Genomic DNA, 18,530 nt, shown 5'->3' with positions numbered 1-18,530 from the left:
TGCCTCCTAGAGCTGCCTTCAGGTATCCCCGCGGCGCTGGAAACTTTCTGGGAGTTGGGGTGCTCCTAGGTGCCGGGGTCCCGCCGGTCGCGGTTGGCGGCACCTGGGGCCGAACCGGCCCCGGGCCTCCCGCCGGCCGCGCTGCCTCGTCTCTGCCAGTCCCGGGGCATTCGTCACTGTTTTACCCTGGGCAGATGTGATGCTAGTAACCAGGTGGTTGTAAATAAATTTTCTTTTAAAATACATAGATCCGAGGTGCCTGGAAGTAAATCTTAAGTTTCCTTTGGAGTTCTAGGAGATGCCTGTACGTGAACGGAAACCACAGAAGCAGTTTTAATAACTTGCTTCTCTTTCTGTTTCATCTCTTCCCACTACATTAAGCATTAAGATGACTTTATCCAAATAAAAGGTGATAGAAAAGTGTGGTCTGTGTGCTTATTGGAAAGGCAGGTTGTGTTTGTAAATGTGACAGTGGTGCGTAATTACTTTGCAGCAGAGACGTCGATCAAGTGGCTTAAGCCTTTACCTTTGTACGTGCATGCTCACAAGATGCATTTAAAAGAAATCTGAGATGACACCTCCTGAGCTTTCTGCAGTAGGTAGGATCCGGTGACTTGTATCAGGCAGGATAGTCCTGGCTGAGGTGATATAACCCATTTTGTTGGCAGTTATCCCAGCGCATAAGGTTGGAGTAGAGAAACCCAGGGGAACATGCAAAGTAACAAAACTGGTGGTCCTGTTATTGATTATTTTTGAAGGAGTACAGATCATAGAATCATTTAGTTGGAAAAGACCTTTAAGATCATCGAGTCCAACCATAACCTGTTTACTACTAAACCATGTCTCTTAAGCAAAAACTAGGCAGGGTCTTGCCATGATAAATACCTTTTGACAGGCTGAAATTGTGTAAATTCTATTTGCAACCTGACTTGCTAACTATTAACACTTTTTAACACTATATTCATGTTCACATCTTCCTGAGTAATGTATTTCGTATTAGTTTACTCACAAAATGAGATATGCTGAAGGCATTGCTTATGCCAAAAGTTTTAAAACAATGTTGGTTTTATGTCAGGGAGCCAACATCTACATCTGTCACCTACCTTCCCACAAATAAGCATCTCTACTATTGGAGAGAGGACAGTTTACTGTTTTATGTTAATGTGAAGTGAATGAACTTGTAATATATTTAGCTGAGCATTAATAGTGTAGTATTAATGTGATATTGTGGCTAGAGGTCAAGAATGTAAAGTAATCTTGAAAGCATCTTTTTGATAGCAGTAGGTTCTTTGTTCCTTACTTGTATCTGATGAAGGTGTTATGGTACCCTTAATATGTGATCAACCCAGAGAAGATGTAAAAAAAAGTTCTGTGGAATTCATTAGTCAAATAAGTTATTTTATGTAAGTTAATTCCAAAGTGACTGCTTCACATTTCTTGTAACTCATCACTTCTGTATTTAAGTCTTTCAGTTCCCTTCTAGAAGTGATTATGTCTTCCAAAAAGCAAGTTGGACTCCTTCAAGAAGTGCAACTAGTGCCTGCTGTATGGTATATTTTCTGTTCTAGGATTATGTACAGCAGCTCCCATTTAGGACTCTAAATATACATGACGCAGTAATTGAATCTGTAGTCAGAATAGGAAAGTAACTCTTTGTAAAAGCCTGTTAAATGTAAGCTTTCAGTTTTATCAGCATGGATGATGTAATTATACAGAAGAATAACAGATGGATTTACTTAAATATGAACAGAGAATAGGAAGGTACAGGTTTAAATTAAATTAAAAAAATCAACAGCTTTGATTACTTTCTCTAACTTTGATGTCCTTCACTAACTTTGAAGAAGAGTAAAGCTCAAATAGAAAATAAGACCGTAACTGACAAAGGCGCTAGCCTGTTGGGTGTTTTTTTTTGCCCCCCTCCCTCGTAATTGCACCCTTAAGGGACTTTATGTTCCTGTAATGAATCTACTACAAGAGAGGAAGACATGGGGCCCTAGCCTTATCTTCTATACTTTGTTATAGCAGTAACACAGTTCTGCTTCTATCAGCTTAGGGTCTGCTTCACAATTCCTGACTGAAAGGTCTGTTTCCTACTTTGTTACTGCAGTTCCTGTACCTCCCTGTGATTCTCATGTGACTGTCACATTGCTAAAACTTGCTCTGCCTAGACTTTATTGAAAGAATTTATTCAGCCTAAATTATGAGGGGCTGGGTTGTGGCTTTAAATGTAATTGCAGGGATCTCTCTGATACCAGTGGAAGTGCATCCCTGGCATTTGAAAGTTGAAGCTTGCTCTCTGGGTGGCTGACAAAGAAGCAAATACAGAAATGAAATTTTGGTGAGCTGTTGCTTTGATCTGTGAAGGATGTTTTAATTTTAATTTTTATTCTCATTCTTCTGTCATGTTAGATCAGTAGGGCAAAGTGGAAGAGTATGGCCAAGTCTGTCAGGATGTGAAAGGCTTTCTTCCCTTGCCACTTTGGCTTGGGTGTAACAAGCTTCTGTTTTTCAATTTATCTGTAACCAACTTCACCCTGTTGAACCTATTGGCTTCACTAAATTGAGGAACTAAAATATAAATGCCCAACAAATGACTTTTTATGTGTTGAGTTACTGGCTCAAAACTAATCAGAACAATAGTATGTTTAAGTAAATTTCACTGGAATTGTGAGCTTCAGAAACTGAAGTAAATGATGCCATGAACAATTTGTTACTGGTTATGCAGTCTCATTCCATCTGAATTATGGGCACTGGTAATATACAACATAGCATGACAGAGTATTTGTATCACAGATTTTGTTTCTGTTCAACCTATTGTCAGTAAAATAATGTCACACCAAAGAAGCTTTTTAGCACAAAATACAGTACCATAATGTCTAAAGAAAGTGCTTTTATAGGAGAAGTCCTCTCATGGGATATCTAAAGAGAAAACATACCTATGTACCTCTTTGAAAATTAATCATACATTAGTTTCTTATTCTTGGACACTATATAATGCCTCTGGTATTGTGAAGCTCAAGACCTCCGTCGTTTTTTATAATGTTAGCAGTCTGAAGGTTAAAAGTGTGCTTCTTGACAGTTTGCCAGCCTTTATTTGTTAAACTGTTTCACACAGTGAAGCACAACTGGTATATACCCAAGAAATTACAGATTTTTACCCTTACTGCTAATATTTTTCTTTTTAATACTGCATAAAAAATATAACTTGGTGAAACTGAGGCAACGTAATTAAATGTTATGAGACTTTTTTGGTCTCTTAAATTTCTTGCTTGTAGGATTTAAATTGAATTGCTAGTAGTAAGCACATTGTTCAAATTGGGAGTTTGGGTATTTAGTCTTTTGTAGAGCACTGTTTTCTCCCACACAGAAATTATTTTTCCTTTTACATCTGAATAATTAGAGATAAACTGTATTGCCTTCTCAGGGTTGCCGGTGTCACTCTGATTCTTCCCATTGTGTTAAATTAACACTGAGTCTGAACGCTGAACCGTTACCAGAAGTGATTAGCTGCTGTCATTAAAAACAAATTACTCTTGCTTATGTTCATGCTGAGAGGGCACTTTTGCTGTTCGCAGTTTGCTGTTACTGATCCCCCAGGTTCTGGCAATCTGGAAGGCTTTGTGTCCACAGAGAAGTATGCTAGGCTAGAGAATACACACTTAATGATATAAGTAAGAGTCAATATATTAGTACTGAAGATACAAACATAACCACTGAGCAGTGAGCTTGAGTAATTCTCTATCCTATGGAGAAGCATGTGAATTAACTAAGCAGTCTGTGCTTTTTAGAGGAAATTTCTCAGCGTTGTACCTCTTTCTGCATTTTAGGAAGAAAAACTTCGGCAATGGATAAATAAGGTTGCAATTTGGTGTAGTGTAGTATGGTGGTTATATACTGTTTCTGCAAGAAGTAGTTTAACTACACAACGAAGTACTGTCTAAAACTGAGATTTCAGAATATGGTAGGCCATATGGTGATTGTTTTTAATGCTTTTTGCCTCAATGGCTTGAGCCTCAAAGACTGAACCAGAAATTCTGAGCTTCTCAGAAGATTCCTGCTTCATAAGCTTTGTCCAGTCTAAACTTAAACAAGAATGTGTTTCCAGCAGGAAAAATGATGTGGTGAGACATTTTAGACACTGAGAGTAAATTGTGTGAAGTGCCATGTGATTCAAAGCAGGACCTGAGACAGCAAGTTTATTTATTTTCTTATATTTTAGTATAAGAAGGCAGTGATGATTGTTTTCTCTTCACACCCTTCATGTCAGTCCGTGTTCAATAAATCCCAGTTATATCTTACTGCAGATATTTTGACTGCAGCTTGGAGGAACCTGCTTCAGCATTCCTCCGTACCTTTGGCACTGTTCTTTGTCCTTCTATGGGTCTCTTTTACTTGTGCTTCTGTAAGAAAGTCTATTCAACAATGGGTATTGCTTAAAGCTTCTGAACAAAACAAGCAGTAAAGGGGTAAGAGGGAAGGTCTTTCATAGATCTAATAAAAATGGTCAGAACACCTGAAGCAGAGGGTTAGCAAGACAGGCACATCACATGTTTGTGCGGTAATAGAATGATAATCTTTTTCCTAACAGGGTTTATCTTTGAATACACTTTTGTAAACCACTGCTGAGTGCTAAACTGGTGTGTTTCATGGAAGTGTTTTCTCCAGGATCACATTCTGAAGTAGTAGTCACCCTGTATGTCGAATTAAAATCGTATTTTTTAATGTTCGCATTAGTTAAATTTATCTACATTAATTTGAATCTGCCATTTTTGTTGTACTGATTCCATCAACTTCTGATGTTCTTCATCATTGTCCTCTTACTTTTCTAACATAATTGCGTTTTGTCATCAGTAAGCTCTGTTGCTTTGCTTTCACTCTTTTTACAGCACAGTTATGAATGTGTTGAACTACACAGGCTCTAGGACAGAGCACTGAGAGTCATCTATTAACTTCCCTCTGCTATGAAAACTGTTGTGTTGGTTTTTTAAAATTTATTTATCCTGTCTATTTTTCTTTTTTACTATTTTTTAAAACTTTTTAATTCCTGTAGAAAGTGTGCACCCTCTTCTGCTTGCATTAAGAGCCTTTGAGGGTCTTTGAGTATATTTACTTAAATTTTCAGAAGGCTTATTAACATGATCTCCCTTATCCATACATGTTCTTTTGAGAAGTCCAGAAATTTTTTACAATTTCTCTTTACAAAATCTGTGCAGGCTTTTCCATTTTGAATGATTTGTGGTTCTGATTCTCTAGACCAGTCGAGTATGATTTAGCCTGGCTTTTTCTTGAGAAAGTGCATCGTGATCTTACTGTCCAGATACAGATCTGCTTAAGATATTTCTTTTGCAGCTGAAATACCAGTTTGGGAAATGTATAAGGTGAATTAGTTACGATTTATATTGCAGCTCACAAGGTATATCTCAAATGTTAAATGCTTTTCTGGATTGGAAGGTACTTCTTTGGTGTATTTTTATGCTGCGTACAAGTCACTTGTCTTAGACTGAGGTCTGTACACATAATCACTTGGTGATAGCTTTGTGTGACACAGGCAACTGAGGTCTTCAGGGTGTTTTTTGCACTTGAATGAATTAAGTTGCAACAAATGAACCATTTTTGGGTAGCAGTTGAAATTAAGGTGGCTCCTAAGTACTTCTGTTTGAAATTTAAAGACAATAGGCATGCTGTTGTAAAGCATTTGATATTACATAATGTTTTGCTCATTATTCATTAAGCAAGTATAGTAGCTTGACAAGCAGCTGAATTTGAGAGCAGTTGTAATGTTCATATGTAGTTTCTCAGCCCACACATTGGGCTGTCATGTGAGGAAGATTGGTGTGGACAGAAAATAAGCCCATAACAGGTTTTAAGACTTTCCTGAGGCCAATTAGTTTTTCAAATTAACACTTTAAAATTTGGAGGCAGGGGATGATGAAAGCAACTCGTATGTTGACCATATCTAGGCTATTTCTGAAATTCTATTTGAGTGGTTTTAACTATAAAGAATTCAGTGGGTTGTACCCATATTGTCTAGTTCAAGAAGCCTAAAGCTCTTTGTGCTTCAAGTTTATAACCGTATTTTAATATATATGCCTCAGTTTTGTTCTTTATTTAAATTGCATGCAATTGTGTTCTGTTGCAGAATATTTTCTCAAAATAGAAATGAGCCACACCCACTAGTTCTGGGGTAGCTTCATCTCAAAAGCAAGTGTGAAGTGTTTTCAGTAAGCTCTTACATTTCAAAATGACTGAAGAGGTTTTGTTGCTTTTTTTATCAGTGCTCCAGGCTGTGTACAGGGTCAATCATAAGCTATTTTTTTAATTGAAAGTAACTTGATGCTTGATTAAAAATTGAAAGCTTTCGTGACAGGAGTTTTTAGGACCTACAAAAAAGATGGGCAACCAGAAGCAACTATCTGCATTGGTCCATTGGACGTCAGTGAATTTTCCTATTTGCGTTATTTTAGTTTCCCTATATGGTCATTTGCACAAGTGTTCTTGAATTAATTTAGACATTTTTAGGCTCTGTAAAGAAAACTGAAAATCATCAACTGCAGTATATGGATCATAGATTGATAGCTATTAGTATATCTGATGTGGAATGCTTAACTTCATTTTGACAGGTACATGTTCCTTTCAGGATTTAAATTCTAGTTTTACAGATTATGTCTTGAATCCAAAATGTTATAGAAATTTCTGTATTTTAGTTTCAGTGCAACTTCCAGTAAGCTGCATGATACTGTAAAAAATGATTTGCAGACTGTTTTAATCTCCAGGAAATATTAATGTAGGCTTAGTACAGCAAAAATACCTTTCTTTCACAGAAGTTTTAAAATTGCTTCTGAGGAAAAGACATGCATTCAATTTTGAGTATATGTACAAAATCTTTCTGGTTAACCATGTAAAACTCAGGTCAAGTTTGCATGCATTAAAAACATTATTAAAAAACCCATACACTCCATACTGTGCACTTCATTTTTAGAGGTATTACAACTGTTTGCTGAATGCAAACCAGAGGCTGATGGTCCGGCATCATGGTTAGTGATACAGAAGTGAGTGGGGAAGTAAAACAGTCAGGAGAAGAGCTAGGAAGTCCCTTGCCTACTCTCTACTGTAAAATTAACCTTTTCCAGAAGAAACCATTGTGGGAGGGATCTGCAGACTTCAGTGTAATCAATATTAAGTGCTAGTCTGGCTGACATCCATCTTGGGAAAGGAATAGTCTTTAAATTGTTATAATGTTACATTATGTAGAAGTATTTGTAGGCTTCTTAGGAGGACGATCTCCCCCCCTGCTCTTTGCTGTTTAGAGATTAAAAATTGCATGATAACCTATGGAGATATGTTAATAATGCTTGAAAGTTATCAGCCTCCCAGAGATAATCTTTCATCTATGATATTATCATATTATTTCCCAGGAGAAAGAGACTTATTTGCTTCAAATCACAGAATCACAGAATCACAGAACGTTAGGGATTGGAAGGGACCTCAAAAGATCATCTAGTCCAATCCCCCTGCCGGAGCAGGAACACCTAGATGAGGTTACACAGGAAGGCGTCCAGGCGGGTTTTGAATGTCTCCAGAGAAGGGGACTCCACAACCTCTCTGGGCAGCCTGTTCCAGTGCTCTGTCACCCTCACTGAGAAGAAGTTTCTTCTCAAATTGAAGTGGAACCTCCTGTGTTCCAGCTTGTGTCCATTACCCCTTGTCTTATCATTGTTTGTCACCGAGAAGAGCCTGACTCCATCCTCGTGACACTCACCCTTTAAATATTTATAAACATGAATGAGGTCTCCCCTCAGTCTCCTCTTCTGCAAACTAAAGAGATCCAGCTCCCTCGGCTGCTCCTCATAAGGGAGATGCTCCACTCCCTTAATCATCTTTGTAGCCGTACGCTGGACTCTCTCCAGCAGTTCCCTGTCCTTCTTGAACTGAGGGGCCCAGAACTGGACACAATATTCCAGATGTGGTCTCACCAGGGCAGAGGAGAGGGGGAGGAGAACCTCTCTCGACCTACTAACCACCCCCCTCCTGATACACCCCAGGATGCTATTTGCCTCCTGCAAATCCTCCAGCTTTGAAGCAAGCTGCAATGTAGAAAAGAATTTGGATCTTACTGGCTAGAAAAAATGCTGTCTGGGTTACTTTTAGTTTGGTGTTGCAGGTTTTTATAAATTCTCCAAGGTTTAAAAATTATTAGAGATCTGGGCACTTAGACTGTCCAGGCAGTAGGGATTTCTTTAGAAATCTTTACTATAGGGTGTTAGCTTAATTTAATCTTGCAATACAAGTGTTTTCTAAACCCGTAACTCCTACTAATCTAGATGAAAAGTTCTGAGCAAGGGAAAAATTGTAGGATGTCTTGACTTTTTTGGGGTTTAGTGACAGATCCTGAGTTTCATGTTCTCCCTATTCTTCACTTGCTGAAATGACACGATCTGGTTGACAGCTGTCACTTGATGGTGTCTCTTCAGCTGAAACCTGCATTACTATGTTGTGCAACATGCAAGAAAAATGTTATTGTATATTTTGAGTAAACTTCAGGTATGTATGAGAATACCAGATAGGAGTGCTATACTGCTTCTTTCTAGGAACTGCCAATCATGTGGGTGTGTAATGGCTTTGTGTTGGCTAGAAACACTGAAAAATAATCTTCTACAGTGTTAGGGGAAAGGCAGAAAAGTAATTTAGTACCCCAAAACTTTGTAAAACAATTACTATGGCGAGGGGCACATTGAAATTAAAGAAAGCAGCAGATCTGGTTAAATATGCTTTACCCAAAGGTTCTGGCTGAATTGTCTAAATGAAAAGATTCCAGATTTCTTGTCTGGGATACAGTCTTGGGTCTTGAGTGGCAGAGTTTTCACAGCATCATAAGCACTTTCATAGTTTGCCAGTTCCTCCTGGGATTACTTGTTGACCAGTAGAATAGCTCCTACCTCTCCAGTCTGTGGGCATACACAAGCATGAAATCAGTTGATCAGCAGTCAACAGAAAGCAGATGTACAGACAGTATAAGCTGCCTCTTCTTTTCTCATACTTTGGCAATTTCAAATAAAAAAAAATGGTGCTTTTCTGGTTATGTACATTGTCGCAAGTTCATAAAGGAGATCTGTTTCATTGTTACTTGTGGAGGTAGCAGGGAGAGGTACACTGTCATGCTGCTGCGGAAGGGTTGTGAGTAGTGCTCAAAGGGAGGGAAACCTAAAGGTACACTGGAGGTGAGAGGAGTACAGGGCAATGTCAGGAATGGGGAACAGTTCTCAGTCAGTAAGAGTTTGAGGGAGCAAATTTATTCAAGTTCCCTGGAGATTTTTAGTTGTTTTGTAACAACTTTTCTCCACCTTTGTTTGGCTCATTCTTGTTCCCAAGGGCTTGGTAGTAGGTCATCCTGAAAGCTGGCTATGCTCAAAATACTTTTGGAAGAGATCTTTGCACATGTAATGAACCAGATGAGTACAACCATTGTGTGTGTTTTTCTTTTTTTAGCAACAAGGTATTGTCCGGCCAAGTGTATACCATGCGGTGGTGGTCATTTTTCTAGAATTCTTTGCCTGGGGGCTTTTGACAACTCCAATGCTAACGGTAAGTATCACTGATCTACTGTCATCTTCGTTGTGTTGATAGAAGTTAATTTGCTAATTCCAAGGGATCGGTATTGTAATTTATTTTACACTTCCTGCTTACATCATTAACTGAATTCCAGTTGTCTTAACACTCAACAGTGTGTAACAGTAGTATACTACAGCTGAGATCTGGACTGCTGGAAGACTCAAAGTGAAAAATGAATCAGCAAAACACTACTACTCTTTAACTTTTATTTACCTTTTAGAGTAACATCAGTTTAGTGTACTGATGGAATTATCTCTGGAAATTCTGTGTTTTTTAAAGACTTTTTAATTCAATCCCTCTTCCAGTCATAACAACTGGATAAACTGTGTAACCCATAGTAAACTTTGTATGCTATTGTGGGCTCGCTGTTTTGCCAGCATGCAACTTGAGGCAAAATGTAAAGGCTTTCATGTAAGAAATTGATTTTATAAGTATTTAATCTATTCTGGAATGCAGTTATTTTCCAGATGAATAGATAATTTCAGTGTTTGGTAATAAGATATGAAGTCTTTCATTTGAAGACATGAGTCTTATTTATTGCAATCAGGCCTGCTTGAGAGTAGTCATCAAGTCTGTTCATCTTTTTTTTTCTTCTTTCCTTTTTTTCTTAATCAATATGCTCAACTTCAGGTTTCCCAAGCTTGACACTTCTCATTTAAAGGGATAATGTACAAATAGTAATTCTTAAGCAGTCTTCAAAAAAATCCCCACTTTAATAAAAGTGTATGTTAGGTGGGTTCTTCAGTAGTTCCTCAATAGTGTACTCCATCTGAAATAGTTCCATATGAATTTTTAGTGTTAGTCATATGCTGCTGAAATGTTAATTCTTGAAATTAGTGTTTATCATTGCACTGTGTTTAATAGGAGTGTTATGAAATGCCTCTAATGTAAAGCTGAATTCTTATTTTGACTTGAAGTGTGTGGATTCAATACAGTTGTGATCTTGAATGTCTTGTATTTTGATTGTTGTGTTCCTCTCTTACGTGGTTTTGAATACTTAGGAGGCTGTTACATTGGACTGAAAATTTTAAACACTGAGTTACTTACAATGGTGTAATTTACCCAGATGTAGATGACTTCTGTGGTCTTGGGGGTGATGATCTTTATTTGTAATGGGGTTTGTACTCGCTGAAGGGCTGCTGTTTGCTTCAAGTAATTTCAAATCTGGTTTGATACTTTGCACCCTTCTGTCTTGTAATGTACTTGTGATAACTCACCTTGGCCTGCTGGTCAACTAGCAGTACGAGAAGTCATTTAGAGTCTTCTTATGAGGGACATTCAGCATTTGAACTGCCAGCTGCCCACTTTTTGCACAAGCAGGTTTGTCTGGTAGGAAGGGCAGGAATGGAAATATCTGGCCTGTTGATCAAATCTGTTTTGCAATTGTGTCATGATTCTCCAGGTCATTGTCAGCATTCAGTTGGATTAAAATGCGAAGTATTATCAAAATAAATTGTATGTATTCTGTGATAACTGAGATTATTTAAAGTTCATTTTTTAGATTACTTTTTCACTTCTTTTGACATCTATGAGCAAAGCTGTAGTGTTTGTTACATGACAATTGGAGAAGAAAAGATTTAAGGAGTTTATAAAGCACAGAAAAGCTATTTTTCTCACAGACTGCCCAAAAGCTTATGCTCATTTGTCTAATTTATGGACTTGTAAGCCAATATTAGTAAATCACTGTAAGCAGTATTAATCACTTAATGGCATATTCTATCTTCAATAGTATTTTTTTTTGAATATGCAAATATTTATATCAGTGGAACTTGAGTAAGGCAGTTCTCTCTACCAGTTTGTCAAATTGCATTTCTCTTGTCTGTAAAGTAACAGAAATTAATCTCAAAAGCTTGAACCAATATCAGCAGTGGTTGTCTCCCAGGAAAAAATACTGGAAAACATTTTACAGAAAGATAATTAGATTTGACTCTGTGATCTGCCAGCTTGCATTTTGCTTGACCTGGGAGACACCTGCTTTCTAAATCTAATTTAAACCCTGACTTTTTCGGTTTTTTTCTCCATTCATATGACAAGATCACTGGTCAGAGGGGTGGAAAACTGATTTAAATATCTAAAAATAAAACAGTAGGGGCAAAGGACTGTAAATAAGCAGAATTATTTGACCAGCAGTTAACATGGGAACAACCACCCTTATTAAACCTGTGATTTGAGAATCTCAGTCATCCTTGAAAAATGATGCTGATATTTTTCAGTGAGTAATCTGTTTCGTTAGGCTAGTGGCTTTCTTAGTATGCATAATTTTTGTAGTTGTTGGCACTTATCTATAGATTAAAACAGCAAATGGATTTGAAGTGTGCATACATACACACTTTGATCATTGCAATAACTTTTTTAATCGACACAGTAGCACCTGTGAGGCCTTTTAACTGTCTTGCATATTTATGGTAAATCTGTTTAGTATAGATTAACATGCTTGCCCTTGAATTAAGGCTGCTGGTAAAGCATCTTGAATAAATTCTTAAAGGATTCATGAAACACTCAGAACTGTTGCTAGTATTTATAAGTGTCTAGTCGTTCACTGAAAGTGTTTCTAACTGTCTACTGAATATCTGGAATTTGTTCAGAAGCAGTTTGCACAGTGCCTTATTGGGCAGTTGTGACTAAAGCACTATTTTTTTGTTGACAGGGTAGGTTAACTGAATCTCATTGTCCTTCCTGATTAGTAACAATGATTTAGTCAGCCTTTTGAAGGAATTACGTATCTCAAAAATTCTGTGATTTGTACCACGTGGAGATGCTTTTTGCTTAGGTTAATCCCCTTTCTGTGCAGAGTACCCCAGATGAGCCTGTCTCTGCAGTACACTGTAGTCTGTGCCAGCAGAGGAATTTATCCCCATAAATTGACATTAAACAATAATGTTTAATAATTGACATGTCAATATTTTCTTGTGAAGTCAAATAAGAGTGTAATTCTGGGATAAGATACTTTTTTAACAAGTCTAAATAGAGCTACACTGTTTTACAAATCAAATTTAAACTTCAAATCAAAATTCTCCTGGCTCCTGATTCAAACAATGCTTTTTTTCCCCCATCAGGTCTTACATGAAACATTTTCCCATCATACATTTTTAATGAACGGTCTTATTCAAGGTGTTAAGGTAAGATTTTAAAAAACTACTGACCTAAATATTCTGTGTGTTCCTGTATAGTGATTTGTCTCCTGAATTCTCCATAAGAACATCCAAAACACGGAGAATGTAATTCTTATACCATTCTTTCCTTGTAATGCTTGTGTTCTTGGCCTCAGTTCAAATTTTACTGCTAAATGATGGCATCGTGAAACAAGTGGAGTATTTCTCTTATTTGAATAGGTGCCAGTTGTAGCTATTTTAATCTTGCTAAGGATCCTTCTGAGAATGGAGTTAGAGTTTTTAATGTCTGCTTTCTAATGTTAGATGATTTATCTCCAAAGCAGATTATGCAGCTGTGATGGTACCATTGAGACGAAAGATGAAACTCTTAAACACTGATGGTCAGGATATTCAGGGCAACAGCTTATAGCTTACTTATTCCACTGCATTCACACAGTGATCATGCTGGATTGTTGCCACAAAAAAAAAAGTGCAATTTCTCTAGCAGAACTAAAACTTGAAAGTCTCTCCTTCGCTAACTGTCTTATTGAAAGGCTTCAAAGCACTTAATGTAACTTATGCCTAAGTTAATTTACAGCACCTAGAATTTACTTAGCCTGGTATTCTGTGACAAATCTAACCCATTGTTTTTAGCTGTAAGAACATGACATCTTTAGGAGAGACTTGCAGTCTTGATGGATTGGCAGAACACCATGCACGAGAGGTTTTGGGATGTCTCAAACTGAAAGAGGAAGTGAACTTCACATTGTTCTCTTAGGGAGAGGGAAAAAAAAGTTTTCTGTTCCTTTTGGTGTTTTCTTTCACCTCTGTTCATTCACAGTGCAGTGCAACTATGAGCATCACTTAAAAGTAGAGAATTGAGGATTTCCCGTGTATTTTCTACAGAATGTATCTGTAGAAAAGTGCTTAAATATCATGATCTAAATGTATATATTGCTCTAACAGGTGTAATAAACAGGGGAGCATAGACCATGGTGAGCTTGGACTTCAGTGTCCAATATTTTCTTTAAAATGCTGTTTATGAAACATCCAAAGTATTTTGGGTGGCAGTTAGCAAAACACGTTAGTTCATATTCTACTGAAATTTTACTCTAAGAAACAAAAACATTAATTTCAGCTAAGTAAGACATCTGACTTTCCTAACAGCCAGTGGTCTGGCTATATAGCTTTTGCTTTCAGTTTACGTACTAAATCATTGGAATTGGAGTTGCTCATGGGATTTGGCAGAGTAGTGATTTAGTACAGTAGTCTGTACACATGTTAAACTTTAAGGTGACTATATTTGAATACCAGAGGTTAGCTAAAGTTAGCTGGAGTAGACTTAGAGTGTATTGAGGTGCTTACAGGACTATGTATTTGCTAATGTTTGGGTTTATGGTAGAGTTGGATTGATGAGGAAACAATATGTTAATTAGAAGGAAAGTGCATCTGTTCTGGAGGTTTTGCAGTTAACAAACCTGTGAAAGGCTTGCTTATTTTAATCCTTCTGTGTAATACACAACAGATTTGAGGCCTAGATCCTAGAACTTTATGAAATGCTGAAAAATCTAGTATTAGATCCACAGTAATTTTTTATAATGACAGCTGTACATGTATGTCTGACTTTTGCCTCTGGGATATCATTATGGTGTCCCACTATCTCAAGCTGTCAAGCTTGCTCAAATGATCCTCATAGTTTTTGCAATGTACAAATGTCATGTACATGATAAGTATATAGTATAAAGGATTATTCCTTCTGTTGTTCTGTTTAATTTGTTTCAGAGAACAGTTAGGTTACCCAAAACTCTCCCTTAGGACAGTCCAAATTAGAGGGTAATTTGGGTTTGGGATCTTGCACTGTCTTGTGAGTCAAGAGACTAAGAAGATGTCCTTAGTGAAACTAGACTGTGGATTCTGGAGATTTTTAGAAGCTTCTACGGTCTGTGGAACTTCTATACTGAATCTTCTTTAAATGCACTCAAGGTTAATAGTTTTGAAACATAAAACACCAGAATCACAGAACAGTAGACTCTGGAGGAAATTGTGTACAATTTCAGTAATTTACAATTTTATGTTTAATTTCAAATCAAATTACAATTTTAGCACTTTTTATATTGTGGTTAAAGTGAAACTTAAAAATGTAAATATAGACATATTGTTTTTCTTCTCCCACAGGGTTTTTTGTCCTTTTTCAGTGCTCCACTAATAGGTGCTCTATCAGATGCATGGGGAAGAAAATCTTTTCTTCTTCTTACAGTTTTCTTCACCTGTGTTCCAATTCCATTGATGAGAATAAGTCCATGGTAAGTGGTACAGACTGCAGTAGTGAGCTTGTCAGTACAGAAGAAATCCAATCAGAGGAGTAGTTTGGGGAAGTGAGAGAGGGACAGCAAAACAAGAGGAAAGCCACTCTGCTTTTGTGGCATTATTCTGGAGCTTTTTGGTTTACGTTGTTAAAACTGTGTATCTTAAATATAGAAATTATAGAATGTGATTTAGCTACTATATTCACACAAGTATAACAGTAATTGAAATGGTTTGATAGCCATGTTTTACTCTGTTTTAAGTTCAGCTGTTATTCCCCCCGCCCACTGAGAACTGTCAATGCTGTAATAAATGTATTTTTAAAACTAAATACGCCTTAGAATTTATTAACCACAGAACAGTATAATTGCTGCAAATGAGATCTTTAAACTCTTTGATTAGGCAACTTTAAAGTCTTAACTAAGTGGAATTGACTTGGTTTCAGTTTCATTTACATTCATTGTGAAACTTAGGAGGATTAGAAAAGAGCTTTGTGTACTGAGTGTATTCAATGTTCAGCTTCCAAAGCATTATATATGATACTTTATTCCTTAACTGGTTGAAAAAATGACTTAATTTCTTTTTCCTAACTTTGACTTGCTTCAGCTTTGAGATTGTGAAAATATATAGGTACCATGTCCTGAAGGTGCCACTTCATCTTGCAGGCTAATGTAAAGTAAATAGTAGAATATAAAAAATTAAAATGCTCTTTTCCAGCATTTAAGTAAGACTGCACAATTGTGCATCTCCAGTAAAGTTCTATGTTAGTTCTCAAGGAACACTTCTCATAGCTTAAATACAAGCTCGCTTGATTAGTAAGAGAAAAAGCAAGAGGTTTTAGATTAAACTTTCTAATTGTTGCTTTTAAATCATTAGGTGGTACTTCGCTATGATTTCGGTATCTGGAATCTTTTCTGTTACCTTTTCTGTAATATTTGCCTATGTAGCTGATGTAACACAAGAACATGAAAGAATTACAGCCTATGGACTGGTAAGATACGCTAAACATGAAAGAAAAGGTCAGATTATGACCTTTGTATTGAACTTGTGTTTTGATGCACAGATTGTTTCCAGATTAATGTAATGAGGTTGATAGAGAAAGGAATGAACCACCAAGTGCATCGAGGCACTGCGTTAGCATTTGGGAAATCTCGTTTAGATTTTGTTACTGCTGCAGAGAGTGCTCTGTGCTCATCTGAACAGAGTAAGAATTTGGCAGCTTTACCTACATAAGCAGCATGTGTAAGAAAACATATTTTAAGTTTTGCAGACAGAACAAGAAATGTTGTTAAAGGCAATACAAGTTATTTAATACTTGATCTAGCAATATCTTTCCAACGCCTGTGAATTCCTGTTGTAGTTTATGTGATTTCTTTTTAATATGGAATGACTTTTTCTGTAGTCAAAACAGGCAGGAAGAGCAAAAATGTGTAATGCCGTATTTTTGATAACTTAGTCATGACCTTTCTTAATCAGCAAGAGAAGAGCAAAATAGTTCAGTTAGTACAAACTAGCCTTCCAATGATAATATAATTCCTGCTTAGTTTGCTTTCCTAGTATCTGTATTGGTTTAGGTTTTGGAGGCTTATCGGTATATGGCTTTAGCCTTTGAACTTCATTTATCACTTCATCCTCTGTGCATCTGTTTCCAATATAGAGATATTAATAGAGATTTTCAGTTGATTTTTGGCTGACTGTACTGTACCTTTAACTGTTCCCCTTTATTTTTAGCCTTATGGACATGTGATTACTCAGATGTTGATTTAATATTTAAGGAAATAAAGAACTTAGTTCTCTTGAACCAAACTTGTATGTATTGCAGCAGAGCACAAAACAGGTTTAAAAGTTCTCGAATTTCCACTTTACTTATCTTGCATAGAAAGAAGACCATAAGTATATTTGGAGCATGTATTTGCCTGCATTCAAACGTGTTTTTGTTAACAGAAACGACTTGATATAAGATTGTATAGAGTGCTGGACAGAAGTGTAGTTGTTTTGATGAGGTCTGTATCTCTTTCTGTTCAGTTTGTTACATGTTTGTTTTCCTTAGGATTTTTTTTTTCTAGCTTGGTATAAAGCTAAATTTCTAGCTTGAGTTTTTACTTAAAAAACCCAAATAAACGAACTAGCTTTATTCTAACATTTTCTGATTATTTTTATAGTGAGATATAGCTACAGCACTTGATTTTTCATCATGTCTCACTGTAAGTGAATATTGTTAGTGATCTTTTACATGTCACTACTACATAGTATGAAGCAATAGGGTTGTTGAAGTTATGATAGCTAATGATATCCTAGTTTGCTGTGCGTGCTATACAGTGACAGCTATATATTTAAAATGCAAGCTGTTAACAACGGCATTATGTATTTATGTAACGCCCCCAATGTTGAGACTTAGCTTCACTTAGGCAGGCATTTAAATGTTCTGACTGTTTCAGACTGTTTCAGTGAAATCTTACCAGAATTCATAATTGGAAAACAAAAATCCATTTTCATCCATTTGAAAGTAAGAGTTGTTTTCCTTTGAGCCAGACTTGCTCTTTCACTTCAAATCCTGTCTCGTAGAGTGCACTATGGAAGAGGTTGGAGAAACTTTATTTGGACTCATATTTACTGTTCTAAGTGTATTGTTTTTTTTACTTAAATTTCGACTGGTGTTTTTTAAAAACTGCTTGGGTGGGGTGGGGTGGTGGTGTCGAGCAAGTTACTTAATTTTTCTGCCATGGCAGAATAACCACTTATACAACTTTGTAAACTGTTCTTGTGCATAGGTATCTGCCACCTTTGCAGCAAGTTTGGTAACTAGTCCTGCCATTGGAGCATACCTGTCTGCCAGCTATGGAGATAACCTTGTCATAATAGTGGCCACATTGGTGGCTGTTGTGGACATCTGCTTCATCCTGCTAGCTGTACCAGAATCTCTGCCAGAAAAAATGAGACCTACTTCATGGGGAGCTTCCATATCATGGGAACATGCAGACCCTTTTGCAGTAAGATGTGCTTCAATAAGTAATTAATAATAATAAAAAAATGCATTTTGTAAGCTTGAAAAAACTTCAGTCTTACTGGTAGCTTGACTATTCGGTATACCATAATCTCTATTCTCTGCCTTGCACAAAAAGATCTAGCTACGTTTAACAGCCATACCAAACTTAATGGATTAAATGGTTCTTGAATTGGAAACAACATTTGGTGTGAAATCCAAAGGGAAAATGCTCTATTTTTCTAATTTAGTCTACTTTATGTCAGAGAAATGCTGATTTCTTACACGGCTACAGACACCAGAACCTGATATTGTCAGACTTTTCCATGTTCATTTTATGCTTTGTAGTTTTGTTTGGCAATATCTCTCCTCACTCTTGAATTCCACATTGGTTATATGTGATTTTATTTTAATATAGAGTGGATTATAAAACGTGATTTTTCTACAGACGTGTATAGGAGGGGTTAAAATGTGTCATGTGGTCTGTCCACTTACTCAGCTAATCTGTATTTGTGTTACACCTTGCTATATTAAGAAGGGAA

General features: G+C 36.8%; 1 protein-coding gene across 1 annotated transcript in view; it reads left to right on the top strand.

Annotated features, from left to right (window-relative positions):
- The first annotated feature begins 9,492 nt into the window (after positions 1–9,492).
- HIATL1 (hippocampus abundant transcript-like 1) overlaps positions 9,493–18,530 on the top strand; it is a 19,986-nt gene continuing 10,948 nt past the window's right edge. Inside the window, exons 1-5 of the mRNA XM_010186843.1 lie at positions 9,493–9,582; positions 12,666–12,728; positions 14,877–15,004; positions 15,882–15,996; positions 17,777–17,995. Of these exons, the coding sequence (XP_010185145.1) occupies positions 9,574–9,582; positions 12,666–12,728; positions 14,877–15,004; positions 15,882–15,996; positions 17,777–17,995 (534 nt within the window). The 5' untranslated portion in view covers positions 9,493–9,573. The remainder of the gene's footprint in view (positions 9,583–12,665; positions 12,729–14,876; positions 15,005–15,881; positions 15,997–17,776; positions 17,996–18,530) is intronic.

The sequence above is a fragment of the Mesitornis unicolor genome, unplaced genomic scaffold, assembly GCF_000695765.1.
Source record: "Mesitornis unicolor isolate BGI_N332 unplaced genomic scaffold, ASM69576v1 scaffold12246, whole genome shotgun sequence".
NCBI classification, from domain to species: domain Eukaryota; kingdom Metazoa; phylum Chordata; class Aves; order Mesitornithiformes; family Mesitornithidae; genus Mesitornis; species Mesitornis unicolor.
The sequence above is the reverse complement of the archived record's forward strand: the minus strand, read 5'-3'. Positions and strand labels throughout refer to the sequence as shown.